Source organism: Parathielavia appendiculata (genome assembly GCF_033297405.1).
Source record: "Parathielavia appendiculata strain CBS 731.68 unplaced genomic scaffold N657scaffold_3, whole genome shotgun sequence".
NCBI classification, from domain to species: Eukaryota; Fungi; Ascomycota; class Sordariomycetes; order Sordariales; family Chaetomiaceae; genus Parathielavia; species Parathielavia appendiculata.
In genome coordinates this window covers 1,085,054-1,100,482 of record NW_026944222.1, presented here as the reverse complement: position 1 = coordinate 1,100,482, position 15,429 = coordinate 1,085,054, and the positions used below count along the sequence as shown (strand labels likewise).

At 55.3% G+C, this 15,429-nt stretch overlaps 6 protein-coding genes across 6 annotated transcripts; 4 read left to right on the top strand and 2 right to left on the bottom strand.

Moving 5' to 3' along the window:
- Positions 1–1,451: 1,451 nt before the first annotated feature.
- N657DRAFT_708916 (uncharacterized protein) lies at positions 1,452–4,756 on the top strand (the record flags this gene model as incomplete). Its single annotated transcript, XM_062797412.1, has 13 exons — positions 1,452–1,470; positions 1,845–1,986; positions 2,041–2,212; positions 2,320–2,363; positions 2,419–2,533; positions 2,638–2,712; positions 2,744–2,876; positions 2,984–3,056; positions 3,109–3,289; positions 3,321–3,517; positions 3,571–3,598; positions 3,654–4,265; positions 4,320–4,756. The coding sequence occupies 13 exons, from the start codon at positions 1,452–1,454 to the stop codon at positions 4,536–4,538; spliced, it is 2,010 nt and encodes a 669-aa protein (XP_062649600.1). The 3' UTR covers positions 4,539–4,756.
- A 111-nt stretch (positions 4,757–4,867) lies between these two features.
- N657DRAFT_642580 (CRAL/TRIO domain-containing protein) lies at positions 4,868–6,963 on the top strand. The gene is made up of 4 exons (XM_062792375.1): positions 4,868–5,276; positions 5,357–5,498; positions 5,560–5,591; positions 5,653–6,963. Exons 1-4 carry the CDS (start codon positions 5,092–5,094, stop codon positions 6,557–6,559), a joined length of 1,266 nt encoding a protein of 421 aa, XP_062649599.1. The 5' UTR covers positions 4,868–5,091; the 3' UTR covers positions 6,560–6,963.
- On the bottom strand, positions 6,654–7,893 carry N657DRAFT_642579 (uncharacterized protein). The gene has a single exon (XM_062792374.1). It carries the CDS (start codon positions 7,603–7,605, stop codon positions 6,964–6,966), a length of 642 nt encoding a protein of 213 aa, XP_062649598.1. The 5' UTR covers positions 7,606–7,893; the 3' UTR covers positions 6,654–6,963.
- N657DRAFT_642577 (Glyoxalase/Bleomycin resistance protein/Dihydroxybiphenyl dioxygenase) lies at positions 7,874–9,984 on the top strand. Its single transcript, XM_062792373.1, has 5 exons — positions 7,874–8,814; positions 8,872–9,024; positions 9,089–9,333; positions 9,397–9,506; positions 9,564–9,984. Exons 1-5 carry the CDS (start codon positions 8,371–8,373, stop codon positions 9,593–9,595), a joined length of 984 nt encoding a protein of 327 aa, XP_062649597.1. The 5' UTR covers positions 7,874–8,370; the 3' UTR covers positions 9,596–9,984.
- N657DRAFT_642576 (PEBP-like protein) lies at positions 9,953–10,982 on the bottom strand. The gene has a single exon (XM_062792372.1). The coding sequence runs from the start codon at positions 10,748–10,750 to the stop codon at positions 10,127–10,129; it is 624 nt and encodes a 207-aa protein (XP_062649596.1). The 5' UTR covers positions 10,751–10,982; the 3' UTR covers positions 9,953–10,126.
- Positions 10,983–11,663: 681 nt separating this feature from the next.
- N657DRAFT_280262 (thiamine diphosphate-binding protein) lies at positions 11,664–13,928 on the top strand. Its single transcript, XM_062786594.1, has 3 exons — positions 11,664–11,747; positions 11,850–13,704; positions 13,841–13,928. Exon 2 carries the CDS (start codon positions 11,860–11,862, stop codon positions 13,654–13,656), a length of 1,797 nt encoding a protein of 598 aa, XP_062649595.1. The 5' UTR covers positions 11,664–11,747; positions 11,850–11,859; the 3' UTR covers positions 13,657–13,704; positions 13,841–13,928.
- Positions 13,929–15,429: the final 1,501 nt, after the last annotated feature.

Here is a 15,429-nt window from a genome sequence, read left to right as displayed (position 1 = left end):
GAATGCTACTTGCGGTGGGAATGCTAGTTGACATATCAACGGCAGATTGTATCCCTGGAATGCGAAGTATCATACCCGCCTGGTGCATTTTCCCATTACGGTAGGGGGACCGCGGTTTGGCCATGCCGGCGGCCGAGTCGGCGTAGTATTTAGCCGACCAAGATACGAGCTCGACGATAAGCGCAGCAATAATGACGCTCACGTTACCCATCCAGTTCAAGAGGACGTGCAAAACAGCACCCAACACGCCAAGGTCCCTGCCGGGAGCCTGGATGGAGTGGCCGGCATGCCGGTGGCCAGCGTGGGAGTCTGGGTCGAAGGGGCATTCCGCCATGCGGTAGTCATAGTGCAGGCAGAGGAGGGAAGAGAGCGCAATTCCAAACGAGACTTCGGAATCGGGGCCAGCGTGGAAGTGAAGTTGACGCTGTTGTTATCGCCGTTGCTAATGCTGTTGTTTGTTCAGGCTGTGGTGATGTGTACCGTGATGATCTGATTATAGAAGCTTGGTTAGCCCTTGTCTCAGATGCACTTGGGTTACCGGATGTGCTGACCATGTAGGAATGCAGCTGTGATGATATTCGAGCTGAGAGCCAACGCCGCCCATGATAAGGACAAGCATAGGGTCTTCAATTTTCTTCAGCAAAATGAAGCGCTCAATAGACTAGAAAAGAATGCTGAATACTACGGCGCAGGCAGCAGAGATCCGTTGAAGAAGGCTCCGAGCACCCGAGCCCGCTGTCAGCCAAAGGAGAGATCCTGCCGGTGCTTGGGCGGCTTCGTGATCTTGAGGGACGGTCAGCGTATGTCTGTGCAACGCCGGTAGAAAAAGTAAGAAGATATGCAAGGATGGCAGCCAGCCTCATCTAGGTACCTGCTGTGCACTAATACTCCATGACCACGGTCTTGAGGCTGACGGCATTCCCACCAAGTTTCCTCTGTTCTCCACAGCCACCTGATGCCCACTGCGCATCTATGCGGATATCTTCACAATGAGGCAAGGAGCAATTGCTCACGATGTTCATATGTTTGCATTCTTTTCAGAGCCTCCATAAGACCGTCGATGAGCAGTACACGGCCATAACACTGCGCGCGAAGCAACTCGGTTCTGCAGCGAACAATGATCTAGACATAAAGAAGCTGATCGAAGTGCCGCTATCAACTCGCCTTTCCGAGCTGAAGGAACCGGCGGCAGATCAGCCTAGCTCGATAGGACTTGCTGATTTCGATTGTAATAACTTGGCTTCGTTGATTTCAGAGAAGTTGCAAAGCGAGCTCGACATTCCCACTCACGGGCCTCCTGAATCTCCCAGCGTCAGCGCATTTGCCCAATACTGGTAAGCCATTGGAGTCGGTTCGGTTGCTCCTATCTATAGAACCAAGTCAAATTTCGGAAAGCTCGGAAGCCGCTGTACTCGCAATTTTGCTGGCCGCGCAACACACTGCCTTTCAAGATGAGGCTGGATGTGAAAGGTACGTTGCCCTCCTTGTAGTGCCAGGGCTGTGTCACGCTCGGGCAAGCTGGCCACGAATCCCAAGATCCCGTCGGTGCACAATACAAACAGCAACCATCGGCGCCTGTCTTGCTCCCAGTCGACTCGACTCGAATCCTAAACCTTGTCAGCATTGTCTGCTAACATGGCCCTCCACCTGCAGCGCCAGCTTTTTCCTCGCTTTGAGGTCTGCATCCCTGTGCAGCTGCCAGAACCACTTGTCGTCGCCTTGCTCACAAGCCGCCCAACAGCGAGTCAAAGGCATTGACTTCCACCTGACCGAGCCATGAATACTGGGCACACCTTTGGATCTAGCCCCAGCCCTGCGCACCGTCTCTGACTCCATGTGAACAGCAACGCTCTACAGCGGTCATGTGTACATCTGGTCGTACGAGACACAGCAAATCGTCAAGACGTTTGAGCTCACCGATGTCCCGGCCCGCGCCGGCCGCTTCATTGCGCGCAAGAACTGCGTTGTCTGCGGGTCGGATGCTTTGTATGGAAGCCCGGGCTTTGGATGAGTACTGTTGGAGATAACCTTCGGACACAGCCAAATCCGGGTTTACAACTACAACACAAGCGAAAAGATCACACAGTACAAAGCCAATCCCGATTACATCCGCGCCATCGTTGTTCACCCGACACAACTCTCCGTCCTTATTGCCAGTAATGACATGACTATCAAGCTCTGGGACTGGGCGAAGGGGTGGAAGAACGCCAGGGTATTCGAGGGCAACTCGCGTAGGTTGGCAGCCACATTGATTGCTCTGCACGGACAGATGCTGACAGCACACCTAGACTACGTCATGTCTGTGACGATTAACCCCAGGGCACAAATACCTTCGCGTCTGCTTGCCTGAATAGGACCGGTGCGTCCCCCTCGATTCATTTTCGTATCTTCTAACACCTAAACAGTCAAGATCTGAAGCTTGGGTTCTTCCACTCTCAGGTTCCAATTGGAAGCACACGAAACGAAGGGCGGAAACCGTGTCGACTACTACCCTCACAGCGATAAACCATATATTCTTACCACCTCAGACGACGTAAGTATTCCTTTCGGGTCTGATACTCCATGATCACTGACGCCCATGACAGCGCACCGTAAAAGTGTGGGGTTACACCACCAAGAGCTTCATCGCGACCCTAGAAGGCCACACCAAATAATGTGTCTTTCGCCTGCTACCACCCGGAGCTGCCCATCATCATTTCAGGTTCCAAGGATGTACGTGTTCCCCGGGCCGGAGTCACCGCAGTTGATGCTGACATACCGCTTCGAGCAGTCCCTGAACGACGGGCTGGAGAGAGCATGGTGTGTGGCTTACCAGAAGGGCAAGCAGGGCATTGCGGTGGGCTTTGACGATGGCTTGGTAGTCAAGAAGTTCGGTCGTGAGTAGCCTGCCGTTTCGATGGGTGGCTTTGGCAAAATCATTTGGGCGCGGCACAACGAGGTTGTGTCGGCTGTCATCAAGGCGTGAGCCCATCAAGGCAACAAGCCGATCATGCTCACCAACAGAGCCTGATCCACTCCCCGAACGGCCGTTCTGCAGCCATCTGTGGGGATGGCGAGTACTTTTTTTTTTTTTTTTTTTTTTACACCGCCCTTGCTTGGCGCAACAAGGCGTTCGGTCAAGCGCTGGAATTTGTCTGCGTCCAAGGACAACTCGAACGATTTCGCCATCCGCGTGTTGGCAACTAACATCAAGGATTTCAAAAACTTCCAAGAGAAGAAGGGCAGGCTGGACATCCCCTTCGCGGCAGACGGACTTACAGGCGGCGTCTTGTTGGGTGTAAAGGGCCAAGTAGGTATTTCCTTCTATGACTGGCAGACAGGCGGTCCGCCGCATCGAGGTTGAGCCCAAGCAGGTCTACCGGAGTGAGAGAGGCGAGCTGGTGGCCTTGGCCTGCGAGGATACGACCTACGTGCTGAGGTTTTCAAGGGAGAGCTACAATGAGGCGGTGCAGAACGGCCAGGTCGACGATGACGGCGTCGAGGCTGCGTTTAGCGCTGTTACTGACATCAACGAGAGGCAAGTCTCAATCGGATCGGCCATCCGCGTCAATTCCGCTAAAATGGTCGTAGTATCCAATCCGTCGAATGGCTCGGTGACGTCCTGATCTACACCAACGGGACGAATAGGTTGAATCACCATGGTTGGTGATCAGACGTACACCGTCGCGCACTTTGACAAGCCCATGTACATCCTGGGCTACCTCCAGCGCGACAGCAAGGTGTATCTCATCAACAAGCACCTCTCCGTCACCTCGTTTGCGCTCTCCCTCCCTGTCCCGGAGTACCAGACGTTGGTCCTGCGTGGAGACATGGAGATGGCGGCCGAGCTCCTTTCCAGCATTCCCTACGACCAGCTCAAAAAAATTGCCCGCTTCCTCAAGGGCCAGAGACACAAGGAGCTCGCGCTCGAAGTCGCCACCGACCCGGAGCACGAGTTCGACCTCGCATTGGCGCTCAACCAGCCCGACATCGCCCGGAAAATGGCGCGGAAGGCCGATCCGGATCACAAATGGAAGACGCTAGGCGACGCCGGCCTCGCCACGTGGGATGTCCCCTTGCGACAGAGTGTTCTTGTCAACGCCAAGGACCCTCGGCTCCCTTTTGCTGGTCTACATTTCGTCCTGCGACCGCGCCGGTCTCGCCAAGCTGGCCGAGCAGGGCTCCGAGACGGGCGTCCTCAATGTTACGTTCACTACAAGCGGTCGCTGGGCGACGTCCCCGGCTGCATCGACGTGCTTGTCAAGACGAACCGGTTTGCCGAGGCGGTGCTGTTCTCGCAGACGTACCGGCCCAGCTTGACGGCGGAGCTGGTTGCGTAGTGGAAGAAAGACCTGGAGAAGAACAAGAAGGGGCGCGTCGCCAAGTCGCTGGGCATGCCTGGTGAGGATGAGGCGCTATTTCCCGAGTGGGATGAATGGCTGCTGTTGGAGAAGGAGGGGCCTGCTGTCGCGGGAGAGGCAAACGCTAAGGAAGCTGCTGATGAGGTTGAGGACGCGGAGGATGCGAAAGAGGAGGGTCAAGAAGAGGACGTGGGGTAGTTCTTGGGTCATCTGTGTCCTAGCGCATATGCGCGCTGAATTGGATGTGATTCTTCGGCGTAGGGCGGTTGCTGTGTTTGGTAGAGAGCAAAACGTAAAGGCTCGGTTTTGCCAGCAGAAATGATCATTATGTTCAGCATTCCTCTAGACAGGGACGGTAGATGGATAAGGATCAAGAAACTTGATGATTGTTGTTGGCGTTTGGTCTCATTCTCAAGTGTCTTCGGAGTTGCCTTACTGCGCTTCCGCGCTTCCGCGTATCCAACCACCACAGTGGTCTTGGCGATTGCACAAATGCATTTTGTGGGGCCTTTCCGTCATCTCGGCACGATCGGAGCTTGGAGCCGAAAGGCACTGGTTATCGGACCCCGAGAGCTCGATCTGGAGAAGTCTATTCGGCGAAGATGAACTCCAGAACAACATCTGGCTTCTTCTCACTGCTGTTCTTCCGCTGACGGCGCCGACCCATAGCTCTCCCTCTGCCATCCGCGCTACGAGTACTGCGGCTCTCCCCCCAACCAGAATTAGGCCCCGCGCTACCCAGCCACCGACAATGGCTGAAGCTCAGGCGCACAGGACCGTAAGCGTGGGCGGCCACGATATCGGGTACCCGCACGGCCATTTGGGGTATCTTACCCAGGAGGAGGAGAACTCCCTTGAGTCTTTCAAAGTTTTCTTACAGGAAAAGGGCCTGTACACGCGCGGTCCGCCGGCTTCGCACGACGACCAGACTCTGCTGTGAGCATATCTCCGTCGCGCACCGGCCACGATCCAGCCTCGCCAGAGTGCTAACGAGGTCTTCCTCTGCCCATCCATAGGCGCTTTTTGCGGGCACGGAGATGGATCGTCAAAGACGCCTACGGGCAGTTCAAGGACACCGAGGAATGGCGGCAAGCAAACCAGCTCGAGGTCCTCTACGACACAATTGATGTGGATGCATATGAGCAGACTAGGCGCTTGGTGCGGAACCTGCCACGTACTCAGTCCTTGCGGTCCTTGGGCTGACACGATATGGCCGCAGTATCCTCAATGGACAGGGAGGAGAGACAGGAGGTACGCCACTGTGCTCTGCTTTACCCTTCTCTTGCCGCCCGCTGACTTTCCCTCCAAACAGAGGCATCCCGCTCTACCTATTCCAGATCAGACACCTCGACTCTAAAACCGTCTCGACGTACGAGAAGTCCGCCGAGTCCACCAACGCGAGCAAAGCGCAAACCGACGGCTCAACCCCGCAACGCCTCCTCCGCCTCTTTGCCCTCTACGAGAACCTCACCCGCTTCGCGCAGCCGCTCTGCACCGAGATGATGGATCGCGAGCACCCGCGCACGCCCATCACGCTCAGCACCAACATCGTTGACGTCTCGCAAGTCTCGCTGCGCATGTTCTGGAACCTCAAGGCGCACATGCAGGCCGCGTCGACGCTCGCCACGGCGCACTACCCGGAGACGCTCGACCGCATCTTCATCATTGGCGCTCCCTACTTCTTCAGCACTGTCTGGGGCTGGATCAAGCGCTGGTTCGACCCCATCACTGTGTCCAAGATTTTTATTCTCAGCGCGAGCGAAGTCAAGACGACGCTCGAGGAGTTTATCGAGCCGAGGAATATCCCCAAGCTGTACGGCGGCGAGCTGGAGTTTGAGTTTTTTGATCGGCCTAATTTGGATCCCCAGATCAAGGAGGTTTTGATCTGGGAGAATGGGTATACGGATTTTCCCGAGGGCCCGGCATACTGGGTGCCGGTTGATGGCGGGAAGAGGTTGGCTTGCATCGCGGTGGGGAGCAAGGGTGGGAAGGAGCGGCGGGAGACGGTATGCACGATCCCGGTGGCGTTTCCGAAGGAGGGAGTGACTGCGCCAACGGAGACGGCTGTGTCCGCGCCCGCGCCCGCGGCGGATGCTACTGTCCAGGATGCTGTCGAGGGTGTGGAAAAGCTGTCCATTGCCAACAAGGTCGCCAACGAGATGGAAGAGAAAGTGGCCGTGAAGGCTCAGGAACCGCAGGCTGCGACGACCGCTACTTGAGCGGAGAGGCGAGGCCGGCGACGGTCGGATAATGCTTTGCATAGAAGGGCACATTGTATTTGGCGCAACTTATATGCCTCCAGGTTGTTCTCTTTGGTTAGAATTCGAGGCAATCTCGAAAACCGGCTTACAGCTGTAACATCATGGAAGCGGTCGAATCTCGTCGAGTTGTTATCGCCGGGAAGGTATTATGATTACCTCGCGAGGTAGTCTCGATATGATCCATCTTCAATGCAATCATGTCCCGAATCTGTCGTTTCCTTGTGTTACTTCAAAGCCCATCATGATACGCCCGTCCCAAGCCGGTCTCACAACGCCAAACACCTCGCCAGATCTACATTCCGTCTATACCAATCAACAAACCCAACCGCAACACAATTCAATATCATCCCCTTCCCAAACCCTCATTCTATCCCCTGATTTGCCCTCCACTGCATTATCCCCTTCTCCAGCTCCTCCCAGGTCAAGCCGTCCCGGATCAGCCTCATGGTCACCCCCAAGCTCTCCACCTCAAGATTCGGCCTCTCGTCGTCAAAAAACAGCATCTGACTGAACGGAATCCCCGTCCGCTTGGAAATAGCCTCAAAGTGCCTCAGCTTGGTTCCCTCGTAGATCTCCAACCCGGCATCGAACGCGTCAATCGTCCGTTTGGGCCCCTTCTCGCTGCCCCCCTCGCCCGGCGGCAGTCGCAGTAGCTTGAGCACCTCCCTGCAAAGGTCGCCAACGGGCGACTTGCTCGCCACGGCCAGGCGCGTGTTGGGGAGCGACGAGACAAGGCGCAGGATGTGCGGGGCGTCCGCGTAGAGGGCAAAGTGCTCGCCGTTGCGGTCGGTGAGGGTGGGTGGGGACGAGTTTGGGACGAGGCGGATCGGGGTCGAGATGTGGATGTCGGAGTAGAAGGGCCAGAGGGTGTAGTCGAGGTCGAGGACTATCAGTCGCGGGAGGGGGAGGCCGTCGTGGAGCCAGGAGGGGGATGGCGTGGGGTTGGACGACATGGACGAGAAGCCGTCTGGAGCGGGCTTGGCTAGTTTCTTGCTCCTGGCCATGGGGGAATTCGAGAGGCCGACCGCGGGATAGGGCTTGGTGGGAAGGGATATTTGGTGGAGAAAACTAAGTAACCTGGAGGTTGAAGTGTACACAGTAGAGACATCCTTTGAATTACGAGTCGAGGCCAATTCGAAACCCCAGGATGAGAACGAACTGGATCATGGCTGGGTTAGGGTTAACTGTGGAGCCGGGATGCATCCCCGGTTTAGCCAGGATCTCGGTACTGCCCCATGAAAGTTGCAGTCCCGATGACGGATTGCCGCAAGGCTTTCCGTCTTGTGTCTCCGGAGTCCGCCTCGACACAGCTGCGGGTCGACCGACTCACTTCAACGAAGTACTCCTTCGGCGGTGAATGCAATGTCAAGATCCGCAATAAGGTATCGATCGATGGGCTGATCACGATGCTTCCCTTGAAATTACCCGGAGACCGTTGTGAACGGGCCGTCACTTCCTGCGCCAACTGCCGTTGCACCATCAGAGAGCGCAAGACGTACTGGAAGTTGAAATTGCCGGTTCTTCCTTACCCGTCGCGTTTCCCCACCGGATGCCCCGCGTGCCACCTGCTCCTGGGCTGACCTCAGATGGGGACGGACCCCAAATATATTCCCCGTCGCCCGCTCTGAAGGAATATCTTCTCGGACGAGAACTGCTGTTTCAACACGTCTGTGATTTGACCTGTTAAGAATAGACACTGCGACTTGTATCATCTAACCTCCAGAGGAAACACCCAGTGACTTCACACCGATACCTCGACAGACAATACCATGGCGTCCGGACTACCGTCGACTTCGCTGAAGAAGATCCGACTCGTGCGCATTGCTCATGTATGGTACAAGCACGAGAACATCGAGGCCGCGAAGCAGTTCGCCCTCGACTTTGGCTTCGTGGAAACGGCCCAAGTCGGCAAGACAACCTTCTACCGCGGTTATGGCACCGAACCCTTCGCTCTAGCACTCGAGGCATCAGACCAGAACGAGTTTGGCGGTGCGGCATTCGTCGTTGAGTCGGAGGAGGATCTGGTGCACGCGTCCAAGGTATTGCCCAAAGAGTGCAGGGCAACCGAGGTACACGAGATGAAGGACGTCCCGGGCGGCGGAAAGCGAGTCACCTTTTACGACCCCGTCGACAGCTTCCCCTTCCACCTCGTACACGGCCAGACGCCAGTTGCCTTGGAGGACCCTGGGTTTCCCATAGTCAAGTTTAACTTTGTCAGCTGCCATCCCCCGGCCACTATCCGAGTGGGCGAAGAGACTGACTATCCGCAGCCCGTTGAGAAGCACCGCGGCCCCAACGAATTTCAGCGCTTCAAGAAGCGGCCTGCGCCAGTTCACAAGCTCGGCCACTTCGGCATGTGCGTGACCGACTTTGCCAAATGCTATGAGTTCTACTCGACTTACTTCAACTTCCACCCGAGCGAGGCAAGTCCTCCAGCAGCCGCTCACGCCACTCCCCTCTCATGGTACTGACATTGAACACTCTCAGCTCGTCCACAATGACCAGGGCGTCGACAAAACCGTCTTCTTCCGCCTCGACCGTGGCGACGAGCTCGTCGACCACCACTGTTTCTTCTTCTTCGAAGGTCCCAAGATGCACGTCCATCACTCGTCCTTCGAGACGCACGACTTTGACGCCCAGGTGCTCGGCCACGACTGGCTGCGCCACAAGGGATACACCAACTGCTGGGGTGTCGGGCGGCATGTCATGGGCAGTCAAATTTTTGACTACTGGTATGGTGTTCCATGTACTTTGGGTAAGATTGGCCGGAGAGCTGTGCTGACGTGTTTGTTCAGGTTTGACCCGTCTGGCTTCATCATGGAGCACTATGTGGACGGCGACCTACTCGATATGAAGGAGCCGACTCACCATACAAAGGCGGCGCCGGATAATCTGCATGTTTGGGGTAGGTGGTTCTGGTCTCGTTGGGGTGATCCTGAGCTAATCATGAGATCTCTCGTAGGTCCCGAGGTGCCGGCAACTTTCTTGCAATAATTGGATTGGGTCTGCGAAAAGAGCGCAACTATCACCGAGTCAAGGGTGAATGGATGCCTTGTGGTGAGCAAGGTGGCCGCAACGTTCTTGGCTGAACGATGTTATGATTAGATATGCCATGAAAATGCCACCTTTTCAGAGGGATATCAACTATGAGATCGTAGTTCGAAGGATGGAGGTTGGCGCGTGCATGGAGAGGGTCTGGATGTATTACTATTGCCTTCAGTTATGCTTAGCGATTGCAGAGCGTGCTGGAGATGGAAGTTTGGGGTAGCCTCTGTTGCACCGGCTCCTTAAGAGTTCATGGGTGACGGTCGAGCTTATCAGATGTACCGCCTCCGTTGGTGATGCTGGTGGACGAATGGGACACTTCAGCTTTGTTCTTTGCCATTGTCGTGAACGATTTCGCCCGGGGGCTTGGACAAACACCGTCTGTTAGTGTACATCAAATTTCGCACGTAGAAGTCATCCTCTCGGTTGATCAAGGTAACCTCCAAATAGGAGTTTCAGAGTCATCCCGCGACCATGTAATCATTCCGGCCCCTTCCACCCATCCCCGACCCCCCTCATCCACTGCACGCCAACCAGCCGCAAACCATGCCTCTGCACGAACTCCTCAGCCCTAAAACTCCTCCTCTCGACAAATTCCTCGCCGCCCACGTCGCTCTTCTCAAGCTTCAGCCTCTGTTCGGGCTCAGCAAACAGCAGAAACAGGTACCGATGCGGCCCTGATTCGTCCTTGGGGCCCGGCGGGAGGTACTGGGTCAGTGTCCTCCCGGTGTCCACCATGCTCGCCGCCTTCGTTTGTTCTTCGGACTGCTTGGAGGTAGTTGGAGATGAAAAAGGAATGTTTGTCACAACCCAATGCCGCCAGTAGCCGAACTTGGGGTCGTCGGGCGTCGGCGCGTCCGGGTCGATCAGCATGAAGGTGAAACTTTGCTCGGGGGTTTCAGTTGTTGTTGTTGTGGGGGAGATGGCTGAGATGGAAATGGAGGGTGTCTGTTTTACTTCGCTGACGCGCACGAGCGTGCCGTTGGAGATGGCCTTGGTGGGGAAGTGGACGTTGAGGTGGAAGGTCGGGGTGAAGTCTGCTGGGATGACTTTGGAGGGGACCAGGTTCGCGTCCTTGAGCGAATCGAGGATGTTTTGGGCCATCGCGGTGACAATGAAAAGGGCTCTTAAGTTTCGACGTGATGTCTCGATTTCGGAAAGATTGCAAACGATTTCACGAAGTGGTGTAGATGTTGCAGTGCTCTTTAGTGTATTTGTACACTCGCATGGTATTATTATGATTGGTGGAATTTCCGTTTCATTGGTGGAGATGATGGCATCTTGGCTCGGGTCTTTCGGTGATGAGTTGCCGTGGATGAGTTTCTCACATCACATTCACAGGTCGACGGTGTTGTTGAATTTGGCACGCTCCCGGTCATGCATCCCGCCTTGCATGGTACCAGTCCCGGTTCTCTGAGCCTCTGCCGATGGCCGTGGAACACGGTTGAGCAATCCAGGCTTTGGCGGCTGTCCCTCGGACAACCCCACTTGCTGCCGGCCGGTACAGTATGGCACCGTATCATGCTTCGGCAACTGGCAAACTTTGCGGATGACCTCTACCCAGTACGATCCCCAACCGCCCAAGCTGCATTATTGCGGGCAACCTTCTTAAGTAGTGCTGTTTTCCTTCACACTACTTGCCTTACCTGACATTTGTGTTTGGACAGCGCCGTCCTTCACTCATTGAATGTTCCTGGTTGGTCCCTTTTCCACGCGATCAGGTATTGCATTCTAAGCTTGGATAACGCTCTCCGTCACGATTTCCTTATTATCCCCCGGGGTCTCGAAATCACCGTGTTGGGCCCATCCCAGCCGAACTGTTTGCCTGTTCACATTAGAATGTCCGAAACAATGGAAGCTTCGACCGAGTGGATAGCAAGAGGGAGGGGGTAGTCTCGAGCCTTGACACCATCGCCATCGCATTTGTCTCGGACTGTGAAGGTTTCACAGGCTGGACCACCTATAAAGGAACGGCGTGCTGTGAGAGAGGAGCCGTCATGTTCGTTCACCACGGCTTCGTTGCCTTCAACCCACTACAGCCATGCTAAAGTCACCTCGTACATTATTTGGTTACCTGCGTGTCTTTGGAACGGGTTTTACGGTAAGTGTTGAGCTTTGGAATCTCGAGCAACTTCCATCCGTGCTGACAGAGCGAGTAACATCTTCATTCCCGTTTGGTTCATTACTCAGCCTACAGTAACAGTACTCACACTATGTCTCGCGACGACCTTTACGGCAGCGATGTCATGTTCCGGCAGCTCTCCGAACTCGGCATCCGTTACTTCGCTCTTGTCCCCGGCTCCACCTTCCGCGGTCTCCACGACAGCATCGTCAACTTCAGCTTGGACGGTGACAGGACCAGGCCCGAAATTATCCTCTGCTTGCACGAGGAGCACTCGGTAGCCATTGCCCATGGGTACGCAAAAGTGGCTGAGAGCCCAATGGCGGCGGTCGTTCACGACGCCGTGGGCCTCATGCATGCAACCATGGCCATTTACAATGCCCATTGCGACCGCATGCCGGTGCTTGTAGTGGGCGGAACTGGCCCGCTCGACGCGAACCGTCGCCGCCCATGGATCGATTGGATACATACCACAGGAGACGAAGCCGCCCTCATTCGACCCTTTGTCAAGTTCGACGACCGGCCAGGCTCGGTACAGGCGGCGTTGCAGAGTCTTATTTCGGCCACCATCGCAGCCGATCGAATCCCCAAAGGCCCGGCCTATGTCTGTCTCGACTCACCGTTGCAGGAAGAGAAAATAACGTTACAGGGACCTGGAGCCGTCAAGCTTCCGGACACCCGGCGGTACTTGAGAGCGACACGGGCGCTTCCCCGCCCGTCACACCGGGACTTATCCGTGATCCTGTTAGCTATTCACGTGGCTAAGAGACCACTTTTCCTCTTCGGCCGCGTCGACCGCGCCAAGTCGAGCTGGAACAACAGGGTCAAGCTGGCTGAGCGGTACAATGCCCGTGTCTTGACCGACCTCAGAGTGGCCGCCGCCTTCCCAACCCAGCACCGCCTGCACGCAGCCCCACCAGCGGAGTTTCTCACCCCACAGCAAGTCGAGGTGATCCGATCTTCCACTCTTATCGTCTCGTTTGACTGGGTTGATCTGGCTGGAACTTTGAAGACGGCCTTTTACGAAGATGGGCTCGGTGAAGCGCCCGAGGAAGGGGTACGCGTGGTGCACATCTCGCTCGACGACCCAGCCATCCACGACGGATGGACCAAGACGCACTTCGCCTGGCCACCCCTCGACATTGCCGTGTCAGCTGACGTGGACGAAACCGTAAGCGCCTTGCTAGATACACCGCACGAGACACCAGCCCGGTCAGATTCTCCCTCCTTCGGCCCCCTGTCAGCCAGCATTACCACCACTACTCTTCCTGCTCAACAGCCCAGCGACATGAACCCCAGCAAAATCTTCATCAGCGACATCGCCCACACCCTCTACAAGGCAATTTCACCGGACGACGTGTCCATCTTGCGCGTCCCCATAAGCTTCAAAGGCGGCGATCTCCTTGCAACCCACCCCCTGTCCTACCTAGGCCGCGACGGTGGCGAGGGCGTCGGCTCGGGGCCAGGGAACGCCGTGGGATCGGCCCTCGCGATGAAAGACTCCAACTATGGCCTAGTTCCCGTCGCAATTCTCGGCGACGGCGATTTCCTGATGGGCTCTTCGGCCCTCTGGACAGCGGTGCACCACAAGATTCCACTGCTGATTATCGTCGCGAATAACAAGGCTTACTATAATGACACACGGCATCAGGCTGAGGTTGCGCGGCAGCGGGGGAGGCTCGTGGAGAATGCTGGTATGAGCACGACAATTGACAATCCAGCGCCTGATGTGACCCAGCTGGCGGCGTCGTTGGGCGCGGTAACGGTGGGGGATGGGTTGGTTGAGAAAAAGGAGGAGTTGGAAGGAGTGTTCCAGAGAGCGGTAGCGGCGGTTCGCGACGGAAACGTAGTGGTGGTTGATGTTTTCGTCGAGGAAGGTCAGCCGTGAAAGTGACGAAGGACTGGATGGGTTGTTGAGTAGACACCCAACTCTAAGGTCAGGTCGGATGATTGCTTCTTTCTTTCCCATATTTTTTTCTTTTCTGAGATGCACTTCATTAAACGCACTCGAAGCAACGACTTCTACCGCACTGTTTCGAATCCACCGAATTCCCGGATTGACGGCCACATAGCAGGTCCTACACTGTCTCAGCTTTTACGCCAGAAGATTCGAGAGACTGAGTGTATTACGTTAACGTATATTATCAGCGAGTGAGCCATATCAGCGAGTGAGGCACTTCCGACTACCTAATAACAACACTCCTCGATTACAAGACAACAACACTATTATTAACTACAATTGCATCAGAAATAGCTGAATCAGAGCCTTCTGCAGCCTCCTGGCACGTACGGACATTATGACCGGGCTTCACACACACACCACAGCACCACACCTTCGTACGACCTGACCCTACACCACAACTATCCTGCTCCATTTCTTGCGCCGCCTCCCAACCACCGCCTTCTGATCCAGTTGATCCTTTGCATCTTGTACTGCAAGTGATCCCCCAAGCTGTACGCGTGTTCTTTTGGGCTCTCCGGCGCTTGCTTAATGCCTCGTTGGCCTTACAGAGCGAAGAGACATCCGACCGAAGAAGTGACACCCCGTGCATCACAGCCATTGTATCCTTAGCAGGCTGGTCCATAGCAGCCAACATTACGTTGGGGAGTTATTCTGATGATTTGCAATACGAGTCTTGATGAGCGTTAATTACGAATCGACTTCTCAAGGGTTGTGTAGCGTCTGGAATACCCAAGGTTGTAGAGTGCCGCACGCGAGTTCAGGGGTATTAGCGTACGAAGCTTCACATCTAGCTTGGAAAGCACCGTCTCTGGATTGTACGGCACAAGGCCAGCCCCTGCAAAGCCACCCTGGATGTTCCTCCCTGTCATAGAGGCACAGCAGGCCTCGCGGAACGCACAGAGGAAATCGAGCTTTCTCACGTGGTTGATATGTATGCGCATCGAGTCCTGAATTGGCAACCGTACTGTCACAAATGAACCAACGAGAGCCAACAGCGGCGGCTTACTTGCAGAAGCCAGTGGGGAACGTAGGACGTTCCGAGCCAATCACTTAGGATCAATCGGAACGAGTCCTAGAGGTGCTCCAGAGAGCTCTCAGGAGCATGAGAGAGCACCAGTGCAAGGCCAATCAGAGGACGCTCTAAGAGGCTCTCGAGAGCACCATAGAGCATTGGCTCTAGATGGCTCTAGAGAGCACGAGAGAGCAACCAAATGCATCTAGTATATAGTCACCCGTTCTGGAGAACTCTGGGAGTTCTCCAGTAAGCAACTCAAGTGCAAGATTGTCAGTACCCTTGGACATTGCTTGTTGTGAACCCTTTGGCTTCACCGAACCTCACCCCGTTGTCAAAGCTATAACCTTCTGGAGTCCCTTTCAGAAGTTGGGGCTTGAGATTCGTCACATATACGTCTGCCCAGTCTAGTATAAACGCGAGCTGTTCAACGAGCCCTGGCCCAGTACCGGGTCGCTTCCTAGCGGAGTCGTACAATACTTATACTCCTATACCAGAACTGGGGCCTAAACCCAGACCCAGAGCTGTAGCCGTCGTAGTACTCTATGTGCTGGTGTGACGAATCTCAAAGTCCCAACTTCTGAAAGGGACTCCTGAAGGTTATAGCTTTGACAACGGGGTGAGGTTCGGTGAAGCCAAAGGGTTCACAACAAGCAATGTCCAAAGGTACTGACAATCTTGCACTT

Bases quoted from the DNA above. Each gene is read 5' to 3' on its own strand.
- N657DRAFT_642580 (XM_062792375.1), top strand. From the start codon at position 5,092: ATGGCTGAAGCTCAGGCGCACAGGACCGTAAGCGTGGGCGGCCACGAT. The intron at 5,277-5,356 runs GTGAGCATATCT...GCCCATCCATAG, and splicing joins CACGACGACCAGACTCTGCT to GCGCTTTTTGCGGGCACGGA. The intron at 5,499-5,559 runs GTGCGGAACCTG...ATATGGCCGCAG, and splicing joins ATGAGCAGACTAGGCGCTTG to TATCCTCAATGGACAGGGAG.
- N657DRAFT_642579 (XM_062792374.1), bottom strand. From the start codon at position 7,605: ATGGCCAGGAGCAAGAAACTAGCCAAGCCCGCTCCAGACGGCTTCTCG.
- N657DRAFT_642577 (XM_062792373.1), top strand. From the start codon at position 8,371: ATGGCGTCCGGACTACCGTCGACTTCGCTGAAGAAGATCCGACTCGTG. The intron at 8,815-8,871 runs GTCAGCTGCCAT...GACTATCCGCAG, and splicing joins CCATAGTCAAGTTTAACTTT to CCCGTTGAGAAGCACCGCGG. The intron at 9,507-9,563 runs GTAGGTGGTTCT...GATCTCTCGTAG, and splicing joins GGATAATCTGCATGTTTGGG to GTCCCGAGGTGCCGGCAACT.
- N657DRAFT_642576 (XM_062792372.1), bottom strand. From the start codon at position 10,750: ATGGCCCAAAACATCCTCGATTCGCTCAAGGACGCGAACCTGGTCCCC.
- N657DRAFT_280262 (XM_062786594.1), top strand. From the start codon at position 11,860: ATGTCTCGCGACGACCTTTACGGCAGCGATGTCATGTTCCGGCAGCTC.